Consider the following 20,820-nt stretch of genomic DNA (forward strand, 5'->3'; position numbering starts at 1 on the left):
ATACTATTATAAACTCAGTATCTATTTATTGCATGAATATTACATATCTACCTGTTGAAAGTTTTGACCAAGTAGTGATACGGTGCTCATAATTTACAATGGAAATAATTGTGACCATTGTTTTGAATGTCTAGCTTGGGCTTAATAGTTGTCAGTCTTGCTTTCTTTATACTATGGATAAGTGGTTACCTATCAGCAATGCCCTAAAACAAAGACTTTAATCTTGGAAATAAAGTTTCAGGAAGTATCTGTTGAAATGACTAGTCTGTCAGATGAAAAAAAAAAAAAAAAACAACTCAGTGCTGATTAGAGGAAGATAACTAACCATTTATAGAGAGGATTCTGGTAATAGATTAACGAAACAAAATACATACAGTATCAGTCCCAGAGTGGTACAGTAACACCGTCAGAAGGTTAAAGTTCAACCCGAGAACAACTATACCAGCTCCAGGGAAGTCTATGGAAAAAGTATTTTTAAGATTGGAAAAGGTACGTGACATACAGAGAATGTATTGGGATTCTATAATCATTATTACTTTTTAAATCATGCATTTGATTAAGGAGTAAAAAGAAATCTGAGTGACTACGGTTTAGCTGATAGGGCTGAATGAGCTGGGTGAGCTGGAATCACCTTGAGGGACTCCAAAAATGAGTATATTTTGTGTGGGGGTGTGAGGTTCCTTCAGAATGTTCATATTAGAGTCTAGGGAGGGTGGGGTGAGGGGCATTAGAGGACAAGAAAGGCCAGAAGGACATAAAACAATATTAGAAATACAAGTTATAAGCAAAAGTAATAAATACGCAATATTAAGTGTCCTTATTTCTGCATCAGCAATTGAGTATACTTGGCAATCGGCCTGTAGCTCTGCTTTACTGATCTAATGAAAATTATCAGTGACCTTAAAATGCTTATTTCTGCACAGATTACCTCCACGTTAGGGGTGTTGTAAATGGAATAGATTCTCTCAAGATTCTCCCTCCTAACTGAGCTACACAATGTGTTGGGCTTTACTTCCTTTATTCAAAAGCCAGTAAGTTACTATGGTGGACCATGGAAATGATTTACTAATTATTTCATAACAGAAATTACAAGCAGTTCTCATTTTCATCAGAATGCTGCCTGGTTGTAAAAAAAATAGTAAACAAAAAAAGAAATCTTTAACATTATTCATGTTTCATAGGGGACAAACACTCAGGAAGTCAGGAAAGATAATTTTTTGCAGATGCCACTTGTGTATTCATGGGGTGGGGAGGTGGAGAAGTATGGGATGTTATTTAAAAGGCAGGAAGGATGTTTCTTCCACTCTTCTGTTCCTACTTGTCCTCCAACAGTGATTAATTTTTCAATACTGCTGCTAGCCTTGTTAATGAAGTCAGAAACATCAGCACCCATTGCTAAATGGACTCACCTACCACATTGATGAGTTAACATATTCCTCCTAAACATGGTTTACATTATCTTCATGTATTTTGTTTTTCCCCCCTCATTTTCCTACAATTATTGCTTCCTCCTCTCTTCTTTACCTATATTAAACTTCTCTCTCCTCTCCCATTGCAAACTACCAATATTCTTTCAATCTTCCTCTATCACTGTGTTGTCTACACTAACGTGGAGAACTCCTCCGTGTTTTAGCCACTATGAATGAGGGGTAAGTAAACCAAAGGTAATACCTGCAATGCCCCTGGCCAAGTAAGATGCCTTACACTGGGTGAGTATAAAAATCTAACTGCTTATGCTGACCCTTTGTTTACCCACAGACATGACAGACTCTAACAAGATGATCATCAACTTGGTCCTCTTTGGCATGACTCAGAGTGGAAAAAGTTCTGCTGGGAACATTCTTTTGGGAAGCACTGACTTCCACAGCAGCTTTTCTCCATGTTCTGTGACCAAAGATTGCTGTCTGGGCCGCAGTTGTCACCTCTGTGGCTTCATGCGTCGAGGGGGGCAAGAGATAACCCTGCAGATCCAGGTGTTGGACACTCCAGGTTATCCACACAGCAGACTGACCAAGAAGCATGTGAAACAGGAGGTCAAGGAGGCCCTGGCACATCACTTTGGGCAAGAGGGTCTCCATCTTGCACTGCTGGTCCAGAGAGCAGACATGCCTCTTTGTGGACAGGAAGTATCTGACTTAGTCCAGATGATTCAGGTAATACAAAATAGGCAATTACACTAATGCCATTATTCCTATTTGAAGGACAATTATCCTAACAGGAAAGAACTATGACAATTTGATTAAAAGAGTAGTTTAAAGCAAGTTTAAAACAAGTGCTAGTCACATAGAAATGGTAAAAATTACTTGATCTTTCCCACCAAGAACCATTTTTACAATTTCCTTTAGAGGAATTCGGTCGGTAATTTTGCAGCTGGGCCATAGGACTCTACCTACCCCCCTAAAAAATAAGATGCTAACTTCAGAGGTTAACTAACCTCTGAATAAGTTTGTAAATGTGGTCTCCACTCGATCTGCATCAGAATCAACTGGGCTGTCTTTAAAAATGCATATTCATCCAAGCCCCACTGAAAGAGAATCACAAGAGTAGAGCCTGGGTATATGCATTTGCATAAATTTTGCATATATTTCTTAAAAACAGCCAAGCTTAAGAACTACTAAACTAAGACTAAAATACTGACTTGCATCCATTTAATATCAAAGGGACAATCTCTTTTTTTTTTTTTCCTTTTTTTAAGAGACAGAGAGAGAGAGAGGGAGTGGGGAGGGGCAGAGTGAGAGAGGGAGAGAGAATCTTAAGCAGGTTGGGGAGGGGAGCGGTCTGATGCAGGGCTGGATCTCATGACCATAGGATCGTGACCTGAGTCAAAACCAAGAGTTGGACACTTAACCAACTGAGGTACACCCCCCCCCCTTTTTAAGGGGACAGTATCTTACAGTTCACAAACAAATAGGTGTTCATTCACTGATTCAATCATTGCAAACTGTATTAGGTACCTGCACAGAGCTTAATGATTAGTGAACAGTACATGAGTCCTGCCCTCAAAAAACTTACAGTCTAGAAGAGATGAATAAACAAATATAAGACAGCGCCAAAGTAGTGTAATGTATGGACAAGGGGAAAGGAGGTTTCACTCTGACTTATATCATGGCAAACATGCACAGAAGATCTATGCTTTATTTTTTAGGAAAGAAATAAAGAATTTCAGATGCTTTGTGTGCCTCATCATCTGTAGGGCCACTAACTGATCTATGATAGCCAAGAGAAGACCACAGGGACCTCAGTGTGAACATAAATAACATATGCCACCTTTGCCTAGTGGTCCATTCACGTTTGTTTGTTCGTTTATTATAAGTCACTATCTTGGAAGCTTGTTCAGCTAGTCTAGGAGAGGAGCTGAAGATAGGGAGAGGTTCTGGGTATGGCTATAACTAGGAGATGGAGGGAGTAATACTTGCATACAGTGTAGACATATATGAACCAGGCCCGTGTAAAACCAACAATTCCTGGAAACTGCTCATTGAGCTGCTCCGTTCCATTCAGTGTCTTGATTCTCTAGTCTGGGGCCAACCAAATTTAGCTGCTGGACTTGACTAGCATTACTCAGTAGCCTTGCTTAGTCATTGAGATAAGAGAACTCATCATTACTAGAAGCTTTACAGGTAAATTACATGGTGAATAGAGAGCAGACATTTCTCTGATCATGATGTAGGGTTTGTTACACTTAAAAAGACAGTATACTTAGCTTCAAAGGAATACTTTCCTCCCTTTCACTACTAAAAGCATAAGACTGTTCTAAATGACACATTTTTTTTTCAGGAACTGCATGTTTCTAAAAATGAAAAAAAAAACATATCACAAAAAACTAGCGGAAAAAAATAGGGTGACAAGAGCATAAAAACATAATCCTCATCATCCAACTCCTGAAAAATCAAGGACATGCTGTACAAAAGTAGAGAAGATGATTGCAATTAAGAAACAATGTGTAATCTAAGAAAACCCACAAACCTCCCCTAAACTATGAAAGCCTGCATGTCAAACAATATTTCTGGTAGAAACCAGATGGGGGAGAAACCTGTTGCTATTCCATCAGTGTAATTTTTTTAAGTGTATTTATTTATTTTGAAAGAGAGAGAGAGAGAGAGAGAGAGAGAGAGCGAGCAGGGGAGGGGCAAAGGGAGAGTGAGAGCAAGAGAATATCAAGCAGACTCCATACTATCAGCACAGAGTCTGATGTGGGGCTCAAACCCACCAACCACGAGATCATCACCTGAACCAAAATCGAAAGTCAGACGCTCAATTGATTGGGCCACCTAGGCACCCCATCATCAGTGTAATTTTTAAACAAGTTTTAAAATTCATTTAAAGCTGCCATTAAATAAACATTTGGCTTAAAGTATAGGTGGATGTAACTCAGTAAATTCAGTAAGTGCACGAATATTTCTCAAAAACTAACCTCTCTCCTTATGCCTCCAATTTTTTCTCTATGCTGGTACTATGCTTGGCCAAAAGGGGCATTTTAAAAGGCATACATTTTAAAAACAGATTTTGTTTTCCAGTTTTAGGATATAGAACACTACTGTAATCCCCTATTTTTTATACAAGAGAAGTTGATTCATACATGTCTCTCTCATCTTTGAAAAAGGTATCTGGCATACAGCCACCTTCTCCTACCACTGCCTTCCTTAAGCCAGTGTCCAGGTCATGACTTAAAGGCAGGGAGGAGATAGGCTAGAGTAAAACTCAGATTCAGAATTTTTTCTAAAATAAATATCTTTTCCCTCCCAGGAAAACTCAGCAGCCAAGATTTTAGTAATCTTCAGAGGGGCCCATGACCCCTGGGAGGCACTGCAGTCCTATTCTGGGCTTCCATCATAATTTTTGGTTGAAGATCGCCTATGCACAAGCTGGCTGTTTATGACCTTCTTCCTGAAGGTGCTTAAGTAACTGGTGGCAGCCATCTGGATATGCTCACAGATTGGGAGCAGCTGCAGAATGTCTGAATATTCAACAGGACCAACAGCTGTTAGGAAGGAGCAAGGAGTTGTTAAGGTCCTCTGGTTCCAGACACACCCTGGACTGCTTTTTCTTCCTGGTTTATGCAAAATGGGGAATGGAATATCTGCCTTCTCCCCTTTCCTCTCCTCCTTTCTGGGGGCGCTGCTCCCTGTCATGGAAGGAGTCAACAACGCCAATGCCAGAAAAGTAACCTCTTCTTTCCTGTACCTCCCTATTCCCTCTTTAAATGTCTCTTTTAATTTGTGCTCTTAATATTTTTTAGAGGGGTTATAGGCTGCCAGCTATGACAAATGAAACATTTCCCCAAATGATCCCTTTTTCTTTATTTATGTTAGGCCTTCGTAATTTATAGCAAAATGGTGGAGATGTCAGTGAGTCATCTCTCCGAAACTGGGAAATAAAGGGAATGATTCATCTAAATATTATCTGACTATCACTTGAATGTTATTTAAAAATCCACAAGTAATGAATCAGAGAATACAGAATAAAGTTACCTTAAGAAAAGTTCTAGCAAGCAGCCAAACTGCACAAGGAATTGAATCCAGGAATTGACTAAACTCCAAATTCTTTCCACCATCAGGGCATCATGTGTTATTACTAATATACAATCAGGTTTCAAGCATGTATTTTTGATTTAGACTGAACTCAAATGTTGATGTTATAGGTGTGTGTGTATACAAAAGGCTCAGAAAGGCCAGTGCAAGGCCTGAAAATACTTAACAAACATAATGGGCTTAGTTGTTTAATACCATTTAGTTGAAAAATAAGCCTTGTTACAATTGTAGATATATGACTAAAAATGTTACTAAGAGTTTCTTGGCTTGATTTCCTCACTTATAAAATGGGGATAATTTTACCTATGTTAAAAATTTTGGGGGTTATATTTAATGAATATAATGTGCTTGGCATTGTGCCTGACTTACAGTAGGTTTGCAGAAAATTACTACCATTATCATTTTTATTATTGTCACTACACAAATTATAATGAGTCCTTATTCAAATGAATTACTAGATTATGAGCAACCTATTAATAGAGGTTAAGAGAACAGGTTCTATAGTAAGATATACTTGTGTTCAAGTTTCGGCTTACTTGTTTTGTGACCTTGGGCAAGTAATTTCTCTAGATTTCAATCTCTTAATTGGTAAAGTGGGAAAACAGCAGTGTCTCCTTTACTGGGTTATTTTCAGGACTAATTTCATATTATAACAGTAAATTAACTCAGACACTAGCACAAGGCAAGTGCACACCAAATGTCAGCTATGGTCATAATTTTGTTAGTATCTGTCTTATGCTAAAATTAGGACATGTTATTTGTAGCCTTCTTTGGGATTTTCTTGATAGATTTCAGAAGAAAATCAGAGTGAAATCAAGCATACACAGCCCTGATGTATAAGAATTTCCTTATTAATTTAGAAAAAAAATCTGGGAAGAAAATTCACTGGCTTACTAAGGTTAAAGTGAGAAGCTCTAATTTAGTGGGAAAGACATGGGCCTGGCAGTGAGGGGACCTCTGTCACAGGCCCAGGCCTTCCAACAATCAGCTGTGCAGCTTTGGCAAAGTCATTTAACATCAAAAGTCCACAATATCCTCATCTGTAAAATAAGGCAATTTGGACACATGATCTCTAAGGCTGAATATTCTCTGCATCTAACAACGCCTTATCATTCAGTTCTCTGAGAAGGTAATGTGGTGCTTTAAGTGGGATGAGAGTAAGGGAATAGTATGAAATATAAAGAATGGTCCTTATTGTCCTCCTGTTCCATGATAATTTTTCTCTCAGTTGATGTAATAGTTGGCTTTTTAAAATTTCCCCCCGAAAAAGTCCAGATGCTATGATTTCATCAACCACAAACAAATGGGGCAGGGCTGGTGAGGTCCTGGGAAAATGAACATAATTCCTGGAAAACAAAATTTATATCCTAACTAGTTGTCCCAAAAGGACTAGATGGACTCATACCCATTAGCACTCTGAAACCAAACAATTCATGATTGATTGTAACATTTCCATCTAGCTTAGTACTATATTTAAATTATTAACACCAGATAACTTACATTAACTTATCTTGCTCTTGGATTTTTATGTGAGGTATCAATCAACTGTGATTATTCTTTCTCTGGGTCCACAGAGAACATGTTTGGCCACTAACACCATGACTATACACCAAGCGACACTACTTTCAAGTAGTCAACTATTTTGCAGCCAAAAATCAATCTAAAGATTATAAGCTAAATCAACCATTCCCTTCTATTTTTGGCAGTAACTCAAAAGTGCAATTTCTCTCACAGTTTAGGACATGAGCATCCTTTCATAAATAATTATCAACATGTAAAAACTTGAGTGGTTGAACACATGGACTTTTAAGTGGTGTCGCACTTATAGATCCATTTTCCTTAGGTGGTTTAACTCATTTTTCCTGAATGTTATTATAGTTTAAAGTATAGGAAATGTCTGGTGGAGACAAAAACAGAATGTGTTAACGTTACAACCCAGAAAATCAGGAACTAAAGACATACCGTGAAAGTTATACCATTTAATGCATTAAGTACTAACCAGCAAGAGAAGAATTCTATATTATATAACTCAGGAAGGGACCACTTGAGCCAAACAGTTTATTTAGCATGAATTTTTATTATAGTGATGTTTTAAAAATATTTAATGATAAATGTGGTTCATGCATCAACCAACACCCAGAGGGTAGGCCTGGGGGTAGCACTCAAGAGGTTAAGGTGTCTATTTATTAACTTGAATTAAACATTTCAATATCATAACAATCAATATAAACACATCAATCATGTACTTGGTGAATATCAGAACTGGCTCTAAATTTGAGAAACTTTCAGAAATAAGAACATTCAAGGATTAATAATTACACTTTATAGAAATAAAGGCCCAGTACTATACAATTCCCAATAATGCTCAATCAGTCTCTTTACTTGGTGTGTCTTCACACCAAGAGTCTGATAACTCTCTTCTTGATGCCTACACTCAAGGCATCATCACATGCTAGAAACTCATGCTGATCCCTTCCTCTACGCTCACTTTCCACCTCCACCCCAAATTGGGCTAAATGTCTGCCTCTAAAGCACTAATATATTTTCTATCACAATACCTGCAATTAAACCAAATTGAAAGTATTTTCTTTCCTGCCTGCCCCTCTTCCTCAGTTTTAAGTTTAGGTAGTACAAACAATTCTCCACTAGACATAAGCAGAAAGTTTATGTCATGGTCCACTCTTTGTCCCTGGAACAAAGTAAACCCCCAATAAATATTTGCAGAAGGAATAAATCACCTAGAATTCTTTTTAAAGTTCAAATTCCCAGGATCCATCCCTAAAGATACTGATGCATTTTTAGCAAGCATCCCAAGTGGTTCTGATGTAAATAACCCAAGAATCTTTTTATTCCCAGAATCTAAATCTATTTAGCACTTCATTAATTTTTCAGCCATTTGTATTAATTTGCTAGGGCTGTTGTAACAAGGCTGCACTACCTGGGTGGCTTTTAAGTAACAGAAATTTATTGTCTTTCAATAAATTTGGAGGCTAGAAGTCTGAAATGAATGTTAGCAGGGTTAGTTCCTTCTGAAGGCTATAAGTAAAGAATCTATCCAAGAGTTCTGTCCTTGCTTATGGATGACTGTCTTTATGTTTACATGGCATTTTCCCTTTATTCTTATCTTTGTCCAAATTGCTGTTTTATAAGGACACCAATCACATTGGATTAGAGGCCCACTCACAATGACCCTATTGTCAAATAAAGTCACATTCTGAGGTATTAGGATTTCAACATATGAATTTGGAGGGGGGGTGGGTACACAATTCAACTCACAACACTAGTTTATTTTGCAATGCTTTGATCTTCTCTCACAAGGAACATGTTACAACATACTGAATATGACACATTTTGCTATGTCACTTTTAGGTAAAATGTGATGTTGAAATTACACATATATTAGATTTACACAAGAATTATCTTTTTTACAAGTTAGGTTAGTTAAGATTTTGCTAATTTGTGTTCTGAAGGCACATAAGAATATGCCAACTAAAGTACTTTTTAAAATATCCTTTTGTAAAGTTTAGAATCTGTTAAAAATAATTATTCATTGAATGTACTGATCTTAAAATTTCAATTCAGATTTTCTTCAAGCAGGCCATTTTTAGAATTAGATATATATAATTATTCTATGGTACAGACAAATTTTAAACAGATATGAGGAAAATTTTGGACTTACTCACTGAGAAAAGTGTTTCTGAATTTAAAACACAAAATGCAGACTACATGCAAACCCATGAGGAAAGTACCTCTTTATGTCCCAAAGATTAAACTTCAAAACTAAAGACTCAAAAACAAATAAATAAAACCCTAAACCTTCTATTTGAGATGACAGTGAGGTCTACATTCCAAATTAATCCAACCAATATCTAGTGAGAGTTTACAATGTGCCAAAGCTTTGACTTACATAGTAAGGCACAGACTCTGCCTTCCAAAAGCTACTGGTCAAGTTAGAGAGATAAATGTGTAAACAAATAGTCTGATAAATGCCAGACTGTGCCAGGAATTTAGTTGGTAACCATGGTCTCAAGATGTTTAAATATATTGTCCCACAGTTGCCGTATTTTCTATTATTTACATGTCTTGACTCCTTATTCCCTTCCTCCTCCCTTCCTTCCTTTCCTTCTCCCCTTTTCTCTCTTCCTTTCATTTTCAGTTTTTCAGTCTTCTAAATACCAATCCTGTATTTGTTACATACATTGAAAATAGTTTCCCAAACCATCTTTCAATTTTCTCAAGAATTTTTAAACCAGTTTGTCCTGATATCCCTCTATGGATTTGTATTCAACCTCTCTATACATCAGTTTCTCCATATTTAATGGAAATAATACTAGTATCTTCCACAAAGCATTATGTTGAATTTCAAAATAAATAAAGCATGTAAAGTACCTAGCATAATATCTAGAACTAAATAGTAGTTGTTCTTCCTTCCTTCTTCTGATTACTAGAGGTCCTGGATATTTCTTGTTATGTTCATTCCTAACTATTTTATATCTTTCCAAAAACTCAAAAATAAATAAAACCCTAATAAACTTTCTATTTGAGATGATGGTGAGGATCTAAATTCCAAACTGCTATTATAAACTGGTAGCAGATTTGAAAATATTTTGATAATGAGAATATTTGGAATGAATGGAATGCCATTTTACTTTCACAATGCCATGATTTCATATAACTTTGTAAATATTTTAAAAAGTTAAATGGTTATTCCTAGACACCTTCCATATTGTATGAACAATTTGCCACATGCTGGCATTTCTGCTTTACATCAGCTTATTTTCACCAAACAAGAATTTATTATATAACCAACTTCCATATATCACTAAACAAAGGAACACCAGTCTTCAATGTTTTTCAACCACAGTAGAGGAAGTCATCTGATAAATTGGACTTGATTCTAAGCATGTGAAGTGAAGAGGATGCGAGTGAATCACAATAATATTTTGTAGCTGTTTCAAATCACTAAATGTAATTTGATCTTAACTTTTCCATTTTATCACATCTGACTAATCAATAGATTGTAACCAGATTATATAATTACAAATCCTTAGAAGACACTTTTGGTTATCATGATAACACAACATTTCTACAAAAAGAATACGACAATTCCCTTGGCCCAAGTCCTCTGACTTAAAGGAATTCAGTGGTTCTAACAGCTCTAGGTTGGCAGGCAAGTAGAAATTATTGCTGAATGTTATAAATGTAATTGTATCATATGCAGCATTAATAACATGCAGTTCTGAAATTGTGTATACATAAATTGTAAGAGCAAAATGAAATGGAGAATTAAAGCCTTTTTTTTTTAACAAAATCCACCCATCTCTCTCCATTTACTTACATTATTTGACCCCATCTTCACTTTCCATTGCATATATCAATTTTTAGTAACATAATGACATCCAGATCTGTTGCCTATGTTGGACCATAATTCCTTTGCTGGTGTTTGAGGAATCTAGGCCAAGGCAAATAGCCATTTAACTTTCTCTCTCTTTCAGGAACTTCTAGGACATGCTTGGAAGAATTACACTGCCATTCTTTTCACCCATGCAGAAAAAATAGAAGAGGCTGGGTTCAGTGAAGATAAATACTTGCACGAGGCCTCCGATACACTGCTAACCCTGCTAAATTCTGTACAGTGCAGATATATTTTCCAGTATAAAAAAGGAAACTCACTTAATGAACAAAGAATAAAAATCTTAGAAAGAATCATGGAATTTATAAAAGAAAATTGTTACCAAGTTCTTACCTTTAAATAAAATTTAGATAAAGGGAAAAGAGCTTTGGGCTTTAGAGTCAGAAACCTTGTTTCAAAAGTGCCTTTGTCAGAATGGTTGAGGGCTGTCAGAATTCCCATAGCCTGCTACTGAGAGCGTACATTGGTATAACCACTTTGGACAACTGTTTGGCTGTTAAAAAGAAATTAAAGGAAACAAGACTTCTAATGCAAATCCTATGACACAGCAATTGCCCTATAATTATATATCCAGCAGAAATGTGTAGATTTGTACACTAAAAGACATGTATGTACAAGAATGCTCTTGGTAATACTATTCATAATAGCCAAATAGCTACCAATAATTATCCGAAAGTCCATTAACAGGAATATAGATAAGCAAATTGAGGTATATTCAATGGAGTATTTATATAATAATGAGAATGAGCAAACTACAACCACATGTAACAATACCAATGAATTGTCCAAACATAAAATTGAATGAAACAGTATATACTATATTATTCCATTTGTATAAAGTTCAAAAACAGTCAAAACTGATGTAATATAAACTACTCTGATGTTAGAAGGAGAGGTCACTCTTGGGGAGGGGACAGTGAGCATGCACTGGGCAGCTTCTGAGAGTCTGGTAATATTTAGTTTTTTGATCTGGAGGTTAGTTTGAGTACTCACTTTGTAAAAATTCAATAAACACTTTTGATTCATAAACTGTTTAGTATATATATTTGAATGAAATTTAAGATGAATCAATTATTATCTATATTTTAAAAACTAGTTCCACCAATTACTTGATGCTAGACAACGAAAATTATTTAATCCTGTGAAAGGCCTCATTTGGAATATCTAATGGATAGTTACTGTAATGATGCTCAAGAAATGTTAACTTTCTTTTCCACTTTTTTATAACCTGTGGTTCGTATTTAGGGTTGGAAATATAGGTAAAAATTCAGAGCCAAGCCCTGCAGCACAAACAAGGGTAACGATATTACTGTATTAACCAAATAAGAATAAAGCCTGGACTTAAAAAGAGGCCTCCTCTACCTTGTAAGGTTGGTCATGTTGGCTTAGTAGAGACGATGGTCTAAAAGGCAGCAGAGAGGACTGAAGGAAAATAATTCTAGTCAATCATAGCCAAGTCTACCACCAAATCAAAATTGAATCATCCTCATGTTTAACATTGGTATATGAGCTTTATAATTTATAAAACTTTCACTAAAATAGTGAAATTAATTTGTAAGTTGTTTTAAGTGTGCAATTCACTGTATTTCCTATTAGAAACAGGATTGTAGCTCATGATTATCCTCCCAGACTAGTCCTCATAAGCCTACTTAATGCTTAATTTTACCTGAACTCTAGCACAACACCTAGAAATGCATTAGAAAGCCTAACACCAAAATTTGTAAAATGCTTCTATGTGAAAGCATAATTCGAATTCCAACTTGAAACAGTATCTCTATTTCTCTGCAGGACCCAACAACGGGGCTGAGTTTAAGAACTAAATAGGAATTGACACTTCCCCAGGGGTTGCTCCCTTCGTGACAGATAATGAGATTTGAGGCTGCAAAGCTGAAACTGAAGTGAGTGGCGAAGGGAGTGGAAAATTCAGGTATTAAGTCCTTCATATCTTTCATTCATGTGACATCAGCTAACTCTTCTAGGATATAAATAATACTAGTTTCAGGAAAGATAGGTTGTGGAGAACATTCAGGGGTTCAAGACCTCTGAGGCCAACCTGATTAATACAGGAAAGGTGCCTCCAGTTTCAAAGAGGAAGACTTCTGTGATGTTTTCCCCTAAATTATGTTTTATATTTGTGTGTGTACACACACACACACACACACACACACATATATATATATAAACATATGTACATTTACATAACTCCCTAATTGTGATATGACATATTTGACTTTCTTTTAGTAGTCTTCTACTCTGCTTTTTTGGTCCACTTTTACCTCTCTCCTCCTTCCATCTCTCCTCTTCATGCACATCAGCCAATTAGAGAGAGTTCATGTCAACAAAGAGCACCATTCATATTTTCCTGCTAGTCCAAGTAATCACACATGGAATACACACAAACACATGGAGGACTTTTGCCTTTTTAAAAAACATTTCATATCATACTCTCTACAACATCTTTCTTTCACTTAATACAATCTCATAAAAATTCCTCCAACTCTAAAAAGTAGCTTAAATTCATCCCTTTTTACATTTCAGTGTATTTATAACAATTTGTACAACTCCTCTATTGACGTGCACTCCAGTTTTTGTCACCAAGAGTCATGCTCTGACAACTATTCATGTGTGTGTGTGTGTGTGTGCATAAGATTGACGTTTTCCTGTAAGTTATATTTCCAAGAGTGGAGTTTCTGGGTTGAGGTATACATACCTTTTAATTTCAATATATCTTACCCAGTTTCTCTTCATAGTGTCACAAACTTTATTTACACCAACATTTGAGTACCCTTTCCTATATTTTTGTCATCAGTTGGTGTTATCACCTTAAATACCTACTGCTAACACCAGTTTGATAAATGTTAAATTATCTTACCTTAATTTGCATTTCCCAAACTACTATTCAATTAGACTATCTTTATAAGCACGCTGCTCATTTAGATTTGCTCCTCTATGAATTGCCTCTTCACATTATCCTTTTTATCATTTTCCTATTGGATTACTTCTTATAATGATTCTTTGCTTGACCAAAACTTTAGTCAGGCTTAAACGTCTAGGCCCGCCTGTGCATTTCTTTGTAAGATCTAGTCTTAGCAAGAATTCTGATACATTAGTTAAACCAGAACCCTCGACCCTCAGTATCTGATCAGGTTCCTCATCCTCCATCAACTCCAAAGTGACCACTGATTCCCCACCCTGCTCCTTGGGGTGTAAATTCATATCCTTGTCAATTCTCACACTTGGCTGTGCAATATCTGGAGTTGAATCCAATCTCTCTCCCGACTCTAACATCCCACTGCAGTAGTACTTATACCTATCTACACAATCCTGAATAAAGTCTGCCTTATCATCTTTAACAAGTGTCACTGAATATTTTTTTTAACACTCCCTGCTTGGCAAAATAGAAGAGCTCTCTGTACACTACGGATATTAGTCTTCCATCTGTCTTTCACATTGCTATTTTTCCTCTTCTATTATTTATCCCTTAACTTCATGAGAATTTATGCCAAACTAAATTTGTGAATTTTCTTATACTCATATACTTCTCTGTATTTGATACAAGATGTGGTTTTAGTTTCATTTCTTTCAGATGGGTAATCAATTATACTTTCTCTAGGTTACTAAATAATTCATCCTTTTCCTACTGAAGATAGACAGACTGAGGTAGGTAGATATATATAGAGAAAGATATCTCCTTTATTTCTGGATCTATTCTGGATTCTTATTTCTTTCTGTTATCTATTTTATACCGCCGATACCAGAATGATTTAATTAAAATGGCTCTGTATCATTCCTTGCTATCTAGAACAAGTTTCTCTTATTTGAAAATATTTTGCTAGATATTCTCAGGCATTCATTTATGTATTTTTTAGATTTTTCCTAATTAAAAAAACTTGTGTTATGAAAAATATTTTGTGATATTAAATTCTCCCATGCAAGCATATTGGATGTTTCTCCATCATACTTTATGTTTAATTATTTTATATTACTGTATTTCTTACAGTTTTCTTTTCCTTTACCAAATCAGTTTTGCTGATCCTTGATAATTTCAAAGTTCTACTCTGATATGCATTAAGGATTATTTCCTTATTTCTGAATTCAGAATCAAGCACTATTAGTTTGACAAGGTAACAACTACTTCCCTAAGAACTTTCTTTCCATAGAGCATTATGCCCTCACCAACTAAGGTAAGACCTGTAGAACACTTTCATTTTCTCCCTATCCTTATCTCCTTCCCATGTCCTACCTAGGAAAGAGGGCTTTGGAATGCTTCTCCTTTCCCCCTATTACCAGATTTTGCTAAGACATTTAATTCAAGATTTTCCTGACAGATTGCCCCTTCTGTTCAAAAGTACTTTCTTACCAACTACATTGACCATTCCTGGTAATTTATCATTTTCTCTTTCAACTTAATATACAAATATTAGAAGGTCCATTGCTCACCACTGTTTCAATCTTCCCTCATCTTTCTTGTCAGTGTGTTTTCCCTAATATACTCTTAATTCTAGTACAGTATCCAAGAGGCATTAAACTCCAGACTTGTTCTTCCATGTACCCTTATGCAGCAGCAATTCTAACTCCTCATAATAATCAGCATAGCGCATGTAGAGAAGTAAGTTGTTAGTTGGTAGTGGGGTAGTTGAATCAAAAGTATGGTGAGACACCACAGTGAACCTCTTGTTGCTGTGCTGTACTCTACTTGAAGTTGGGTTGTTTAGTTTTTTTTTTTTTTTTTTTTGATGACAGTACATGTGTACCCATTGAATAAACTAATCACAACTGGAGATAATTACAACTTGTGACAAAAGAACCATGTGACCAAAATTAGCTCTACGTAAAAGAAATGATATCCAGAAAGTTCATCTTTGGTGTCCTGCCACCTATCCCATTAGTCCATAATTTGCAATCTTCCCTCATGTCCCTTCAGAGGCCCAAACTATATGCTATTCTCACCTGGAAGACAAAATTCTCTACCAAACTTTGTATTTGAAAGTTTTGAACATTTTAGAGGACTGGAAGATGGTATACTTGATATTTTTGTGTAGCTGAGTTTAGAGTCTCATTAGCACATACCATCTTGGGACATTGGTGATTCACCCCTAATACTCATTAGTTCTGACCTTTACTAGGTTTATTCTTCTAAATAGATTACCTCAATTAGCAATTTCAGATTTGCTTTTACTTATGTTTATACTCTGCCATATTTTTCATTAAGAATTTGTTTAGATTTTCTGTTCTACTGTGTTTCAGGCATATTACCAATGTGCCTCAGGCACATTCAGGTATATTCTTTATAAAAGGCCAATGTTTTTAAATGACATCGCTGTTCCCCAAATCCTCAAACCTTATTTTTAATAATAAATGTATTCATAAGCACCTGAAGTTTTTGTTTTCCATTTATGTGCTGTTTTAAGAGAAAATGTTATCTTTTCATATGACAACTGAAGTTTTAGAAAAAGGTTATTTTTACCAACATTATTATTCTCTTTTGTTAACCTCTAAAAGTGACTTTTACTTTGTATTTTTCTTAAATCTTTTTCAAAGAGAAATCAAATTGTGGTGTTGATTTTGGATAACTCCTATACTGTTCTTTCCACATTCCCCAGGTGTAAAAAGTTGAATGGGTTTTAAACTAACAAGTATCAGCCAAATATGCAATCTTAGAGCTGAAAAGTTAAGTGGATGTTATGTATTGAGAGCATTTCTCTACTGGGATGTATAATATTCTAATGAGGCAATTTACAAAAACAAATGTAAAACTGTTAAGAGCAACCTTGATATGAAGGCTCCTCACAAAAATGCCATTGCAGAAATGAGCAGACATTAATAATTGCTATTTGAACAATTCTTCAGGTATTATGTAGCAATGGGAAAGGCAAGGAAGAGCAGTTAGCTCCTTCATTAAAAAGGATTATTCTTTTTTCTTACAATTATTGAGTCCCAGGCTTGTTTCTGTTGCTGTTGCTAAGGACAATAGCCTGCCAGATAGGAAATGATGTTGATGGAGACATAAAATAACACTTACACACATATTTTACTAAAAAATCCAGAGAACTGGGAATAGTGTATGCTAGGCGGGGGGTGGGAGTAAGGAAGGGGAAGGAAAAAAAATAAACAAGGGAATACATAAGGGTGAAAAAATATAATATACAATAATTAATTCACACTCTGAAATTCCAGATGGCTCACTTTCAAACCAGCAATTATTTCATTGTTCTGAGTCCTTTTTCCAAATTTTTTTTGGAGTTATACCCCTATGAATTATCTCTGCCAAGATTTGTCCAAAGGAAAAACCAGAACTATAAAAAGTGCAGTAAGCAAGAATGTGTAAGCCACTCTTTCATTCCAACAAGTTGGTATCTGAATGTCTGGTTTTGTATAGAGGTATATTAGCCATCAGTTACCTTCCTTCTTGTCATTATCACTGCAAATTTTGGGATTATCATCCAAACAGTACTGCAAATGAGGTGTAACTATAGAGTTGCTCCTGGATTAAATAATTAAATATTACTTCTATCTATCTATCTATCTATCTATCTATCTATCTATCTATCAGAACTTAGTGACTTCTCTCATAGGTTGGCTTTTGGGATGGCCAGTCAGGATCAGTGCCCTCAACAGTACACTATTCATAGAATCAAGCCAACTGCTACCAGCAGCAGCAGCCTTGTTTTACCAAGAGATTCTTCCTAAGAACTTCTGCAACAAAAAGAAGAAAGTTGGTAAATTATCTTTGTAACCAACCACTCCAAAGCAATGTTTAATGAATGATCTCACTTCTCTCTTTAGAATCTCTTAAATACTCCACTAAAGGAGTCACCCTAATCTCCTTACATGAACTACTACAGTTTAGGGAGTTTATCACTATCTTTTCCTAAAGTTTAAACAGAAGAAAAGTTGTTTCTCATGCAAATACAAGAAACCACAGGGCATTTAAGTGACACATAAGGTAGTATATTGTAATGGAGAAGAGTACAGGATTAGTTAAAAGCTGGAAGAAGATCTAGGTTTCAGCTAGTTACACTAAGCACAGGCATTTATTTAACTTTTCTGTTGGTTCTTTAGGGTAAATGAAATGGCTGGTCTACCTCTATAGAGTTAAGAAACAGATAAGATGTGTGAAACTATTTTGTTAGCTATAAAGCACTAAATATCTTAATAATAATTCTATAATAAAAATCCATAATAGCAGAGAAATATGAATATACTCCCCTCCGCCAACTTTTGTTAGAAAAGGGCATGGTTTATTCCTTAATTGAAATTTTGGAGAGTAAAGGTTTCTCCACAGAACAGTAATTTGCAATATTATTGTTAGTTGAGTTACATTAATTTTCCTCCATAGTTTTTAGTTGGTATTTTGGTGATAAAGTTTTAGTTTTTTACATTGTTGCATAATGCTCAGAGTGTCACAGTTTATGTGGCTAAAGTATACCCTTAGTATTGAGCACTTCTGATATTTTTATTTTTTTAAAGGTACAACATATAATTTCCCTGGAAAGCTGAGGTATACTCATATCCTTTTAATGTTCCTGTTACACGCAATAGTGATATGCTTCCCCACTGACCAAGAACTTGAAAAGAGAATTGCTTCTATTTATAATAAACTAAAACACAATAGTGAGAAATATTGTCTTCCTAGTATAAGAAAATTGCAAAACTATTTAAAACTTTATCATTAATATTAAACCAGTCAAAGGGCATCAATGAACATGAATGGTATCTAAATATCTAAACAACAGATTTCAGTGGGAAATTTTCAGTAATGTAGTAATGAACATCTCCAGCAAGGTAACAGATACTATATCTGGTACAAAAAAATAATAGAGTCTGTTAAAAAACAGGACCTCAGTCTGTATGAAATATTCCTTAAGATACTCTGCTCACTTCATATACACTGAGTAACGTTCTGAACAAGAATTTAACTTCTCAGGAAATCTCAAGAACGCTAGTTTCTGGAAAAGGAATATCTCTACCATAAACTAATATCAACATGATATGTATCTATTATATAATAGGAACTGTCTTAAGTACTCTAAGTACTAAACTCCCACACTCTTTACAACTCTAAGATAAGTACTTTACTGTACCCATCTTAAACAAGGGGAATAAAGTACATAAAGGCTAAACAGTTACCCTAGCTTACATAAGCATTTAAGTTGTACAGCCAGAAATCAAAACTAGATAATCTGGTGTCAAAACCAATACTAAGCTCTTTGGATATCTTAGCATCTCTGACAGTCATCTACAAATGCAGGCTTTTGGACCTGCAAAGCCAAGGCCAAGACTCTGGGACCTGGTTAAACTCACTAATGTTGCTTGACACAGTCTTATCCACACCCTCTGTCTTGCTGACATGCTTCTTATTAAACTTCTATGAGTTACTTTGAATATTCTGTAGATAGTCTAAATAGAAATTTACATATTTTTAAAAAGCAATGATAAATCATGTTTGGTGGGCACTTATTCTTGTATCCTAGAGTACCTAATGCTTTTAGTGAAAGCAAGGCGGAGAAAAAATTTTCAATTTTATATTAAAATCAACATGCCCTGAAAATGACTAATCTCAAAGCAATAATACACATGGAATTTCTAAATATAAGAAAAGTTAGTACTCCCAATATTCACTGTAAGATAGTGGGCCAATCTTGCTTAAGAAAGCATCCTGTGATTGGGTCAACTTCATTGATTTATTATTTTCCGGTTTAAATAGAGGCTGAAAGGCACCAACTGTTTAGGCTGTGACCTAACACTACCTTCTACCGTTGAAATCCTTAAAGGGCTGAATACTAGTCAGAAGCCAAAAGGTTTATGTACAGTTCACTACCAATGCCATTTTTGTTGTTGTTGATTCCATAAGAACTCTCTTATCCCAGTGAGACAAATAAAATAGAATTCTTTTTCCTGTAAAAACAATGACTAATAATGGGGCTACATTGATGACTTGATTAATGTTTTATGTAATTTTAAAACCTGGGAACAAATATTTCAATTATCTAAGTAGTTGAAACATTCTTTAATTTATATTAGAATATTTAAAGAAATTTAATTGGGAAAAATTAGAAAATACAGAATCACGAAAGATTTTATAACAGTCTTATTTCCAAAAGAATAATTTATCCTGAGTACAAAATAACTTTTGAGTTTCATTTGTGTTTACTTGTCAGTTGTTGCTATTGATGCTCTGTTAATATTTGGTTTTTCAGCAAGAAGATAAAACTGGCCTACCAGAATTCCATGGACTTAAATAAATGAAATTTCATTATACCTTTCATAAGCTGGCATGCAGGGTTGTTTTAAATTTATTTTGCCTCTCTTTCTGATTAGAGACTATAAGCAGCTAGATACTGTATGTATGATTTTTCTTTCAAACAATATCTATACTCCTACCTCCAGAGATGCATTTCTTTTTGGTAGCCCTCATCAGTCATCATCTCAAGGCTGGTGAACTTGAAAGCTCATAATTCCTAAGTTAATTTTCATTGTTCCTACAATATCTGTAAGATGAGTGAAAATAGGCATTTGGCACCTTAATACATATATATGTTAACTTTGGTAACAATTTCTTTTAACATACTGACAGTGTGACGGTACATGAAAAAGCAAAATATATTGATTTTAAATACTCTTCTAAAACGTAACAATCTATAATTAATCTTGTATTAGGTACCCAAAGAATCTTTACAACCATCTAGACTAAAAAATTTAGACTGCTGCTTTTACATCAATTTATTGGAAAGTGTATTGGCAACACTTTGCAAAATGTTTATTCTTTATAGTTAGTTGAAATTTATGACTAATTATTTTGTCAAATGGAAAGAAAGTTCAGTATACAACTGAAAATTTCACTCTTAAAAAAAGTCACCTTTACAGGTCTGATTA

The 20,820-nt window shown here is 35.2% G+C and overlaps 2 protein-coding genes across 2 annotated transcripts in view; one reads left to right on the plus strand and one right to left on the minus strand.

Moving 5' to 3' along the window:
- Positions 1 to 346: 346 nt before the first annotated feature.
- On the plus strand, positions 347 to 13,366 carry GIMD1 (GIMAP family P-loop NTPase domain containing 1). The gene is made up of 3 exons (XM_053217086.1): positions 347 to 489; positions 1,759 to 2,153; positions 11,027 to 13,366. The coding sequence occupies exons 2-3, from the start codon at positions 1,761 to 1,763 to the stop codon at positions 11,285 to 11,287; spliced, it is 654 nt and encodes a 217-aa protein (XP_053073061.1). The 5' UTR covers positions 347 to 489; positions 1,759 to 1,760; the 3' UTR covers positions 11,288 to 13,366.
- The window catches only part of AIMP1 (aminoacyl tRNA synthetase complex interacting multifunctional protein 1), a 52,629-nt gene continuing 41,079 nt past the window's right edge, over positions 9,271 to 20,820 (minus strand). Inside the window, exon 8 of the mRNA XM_053217085.1 lies at positions 9,271 to 20,435. Within this exon, the coding sequence (XP_053073060.1) occupies positions 20,427 to 20,435 (9 nt within the window). The 3' untranslated portion in view covers positions 9,271 to 20,426. The remainder of the gene's footprint in view (positions 20,436 to 20,820) is intronic.

Source organism: Acinonyx jubatus, chromosome B1 (genome assembly GCF_027475565.1).
Source record: "Acinonyx jubatus isolate Ajub_Pintada_27869175 chromosome B1, VMU_Ajub_asm_v1.0, whole genome shotgun sequence".
Lineage (NCBI taxonomy): Eukaryota > Metazoa > Chordata > Mammalia > Carnivora > Felidae > Acinonyx > Acinonyx jubatus.

What these genes read in the sequence shown, in the direction of transcription:
- GIMD1 (XM_053217086.1), top strand. Translation starts at nt 1,761, where the DNA reads ATGACAGACTCTAACAAGATGATCATCAACTTGGTCCTCTTTGGCATG. An exon ending in ACTTAGTCCAGATGATTCAG is followed by an intron (nt 2,154 to 11,026) that starts GTAATACAAAAT and finishes TCTCTCTTTCAG; the next exon opens with GAACTTCTAGGACATGCTTG.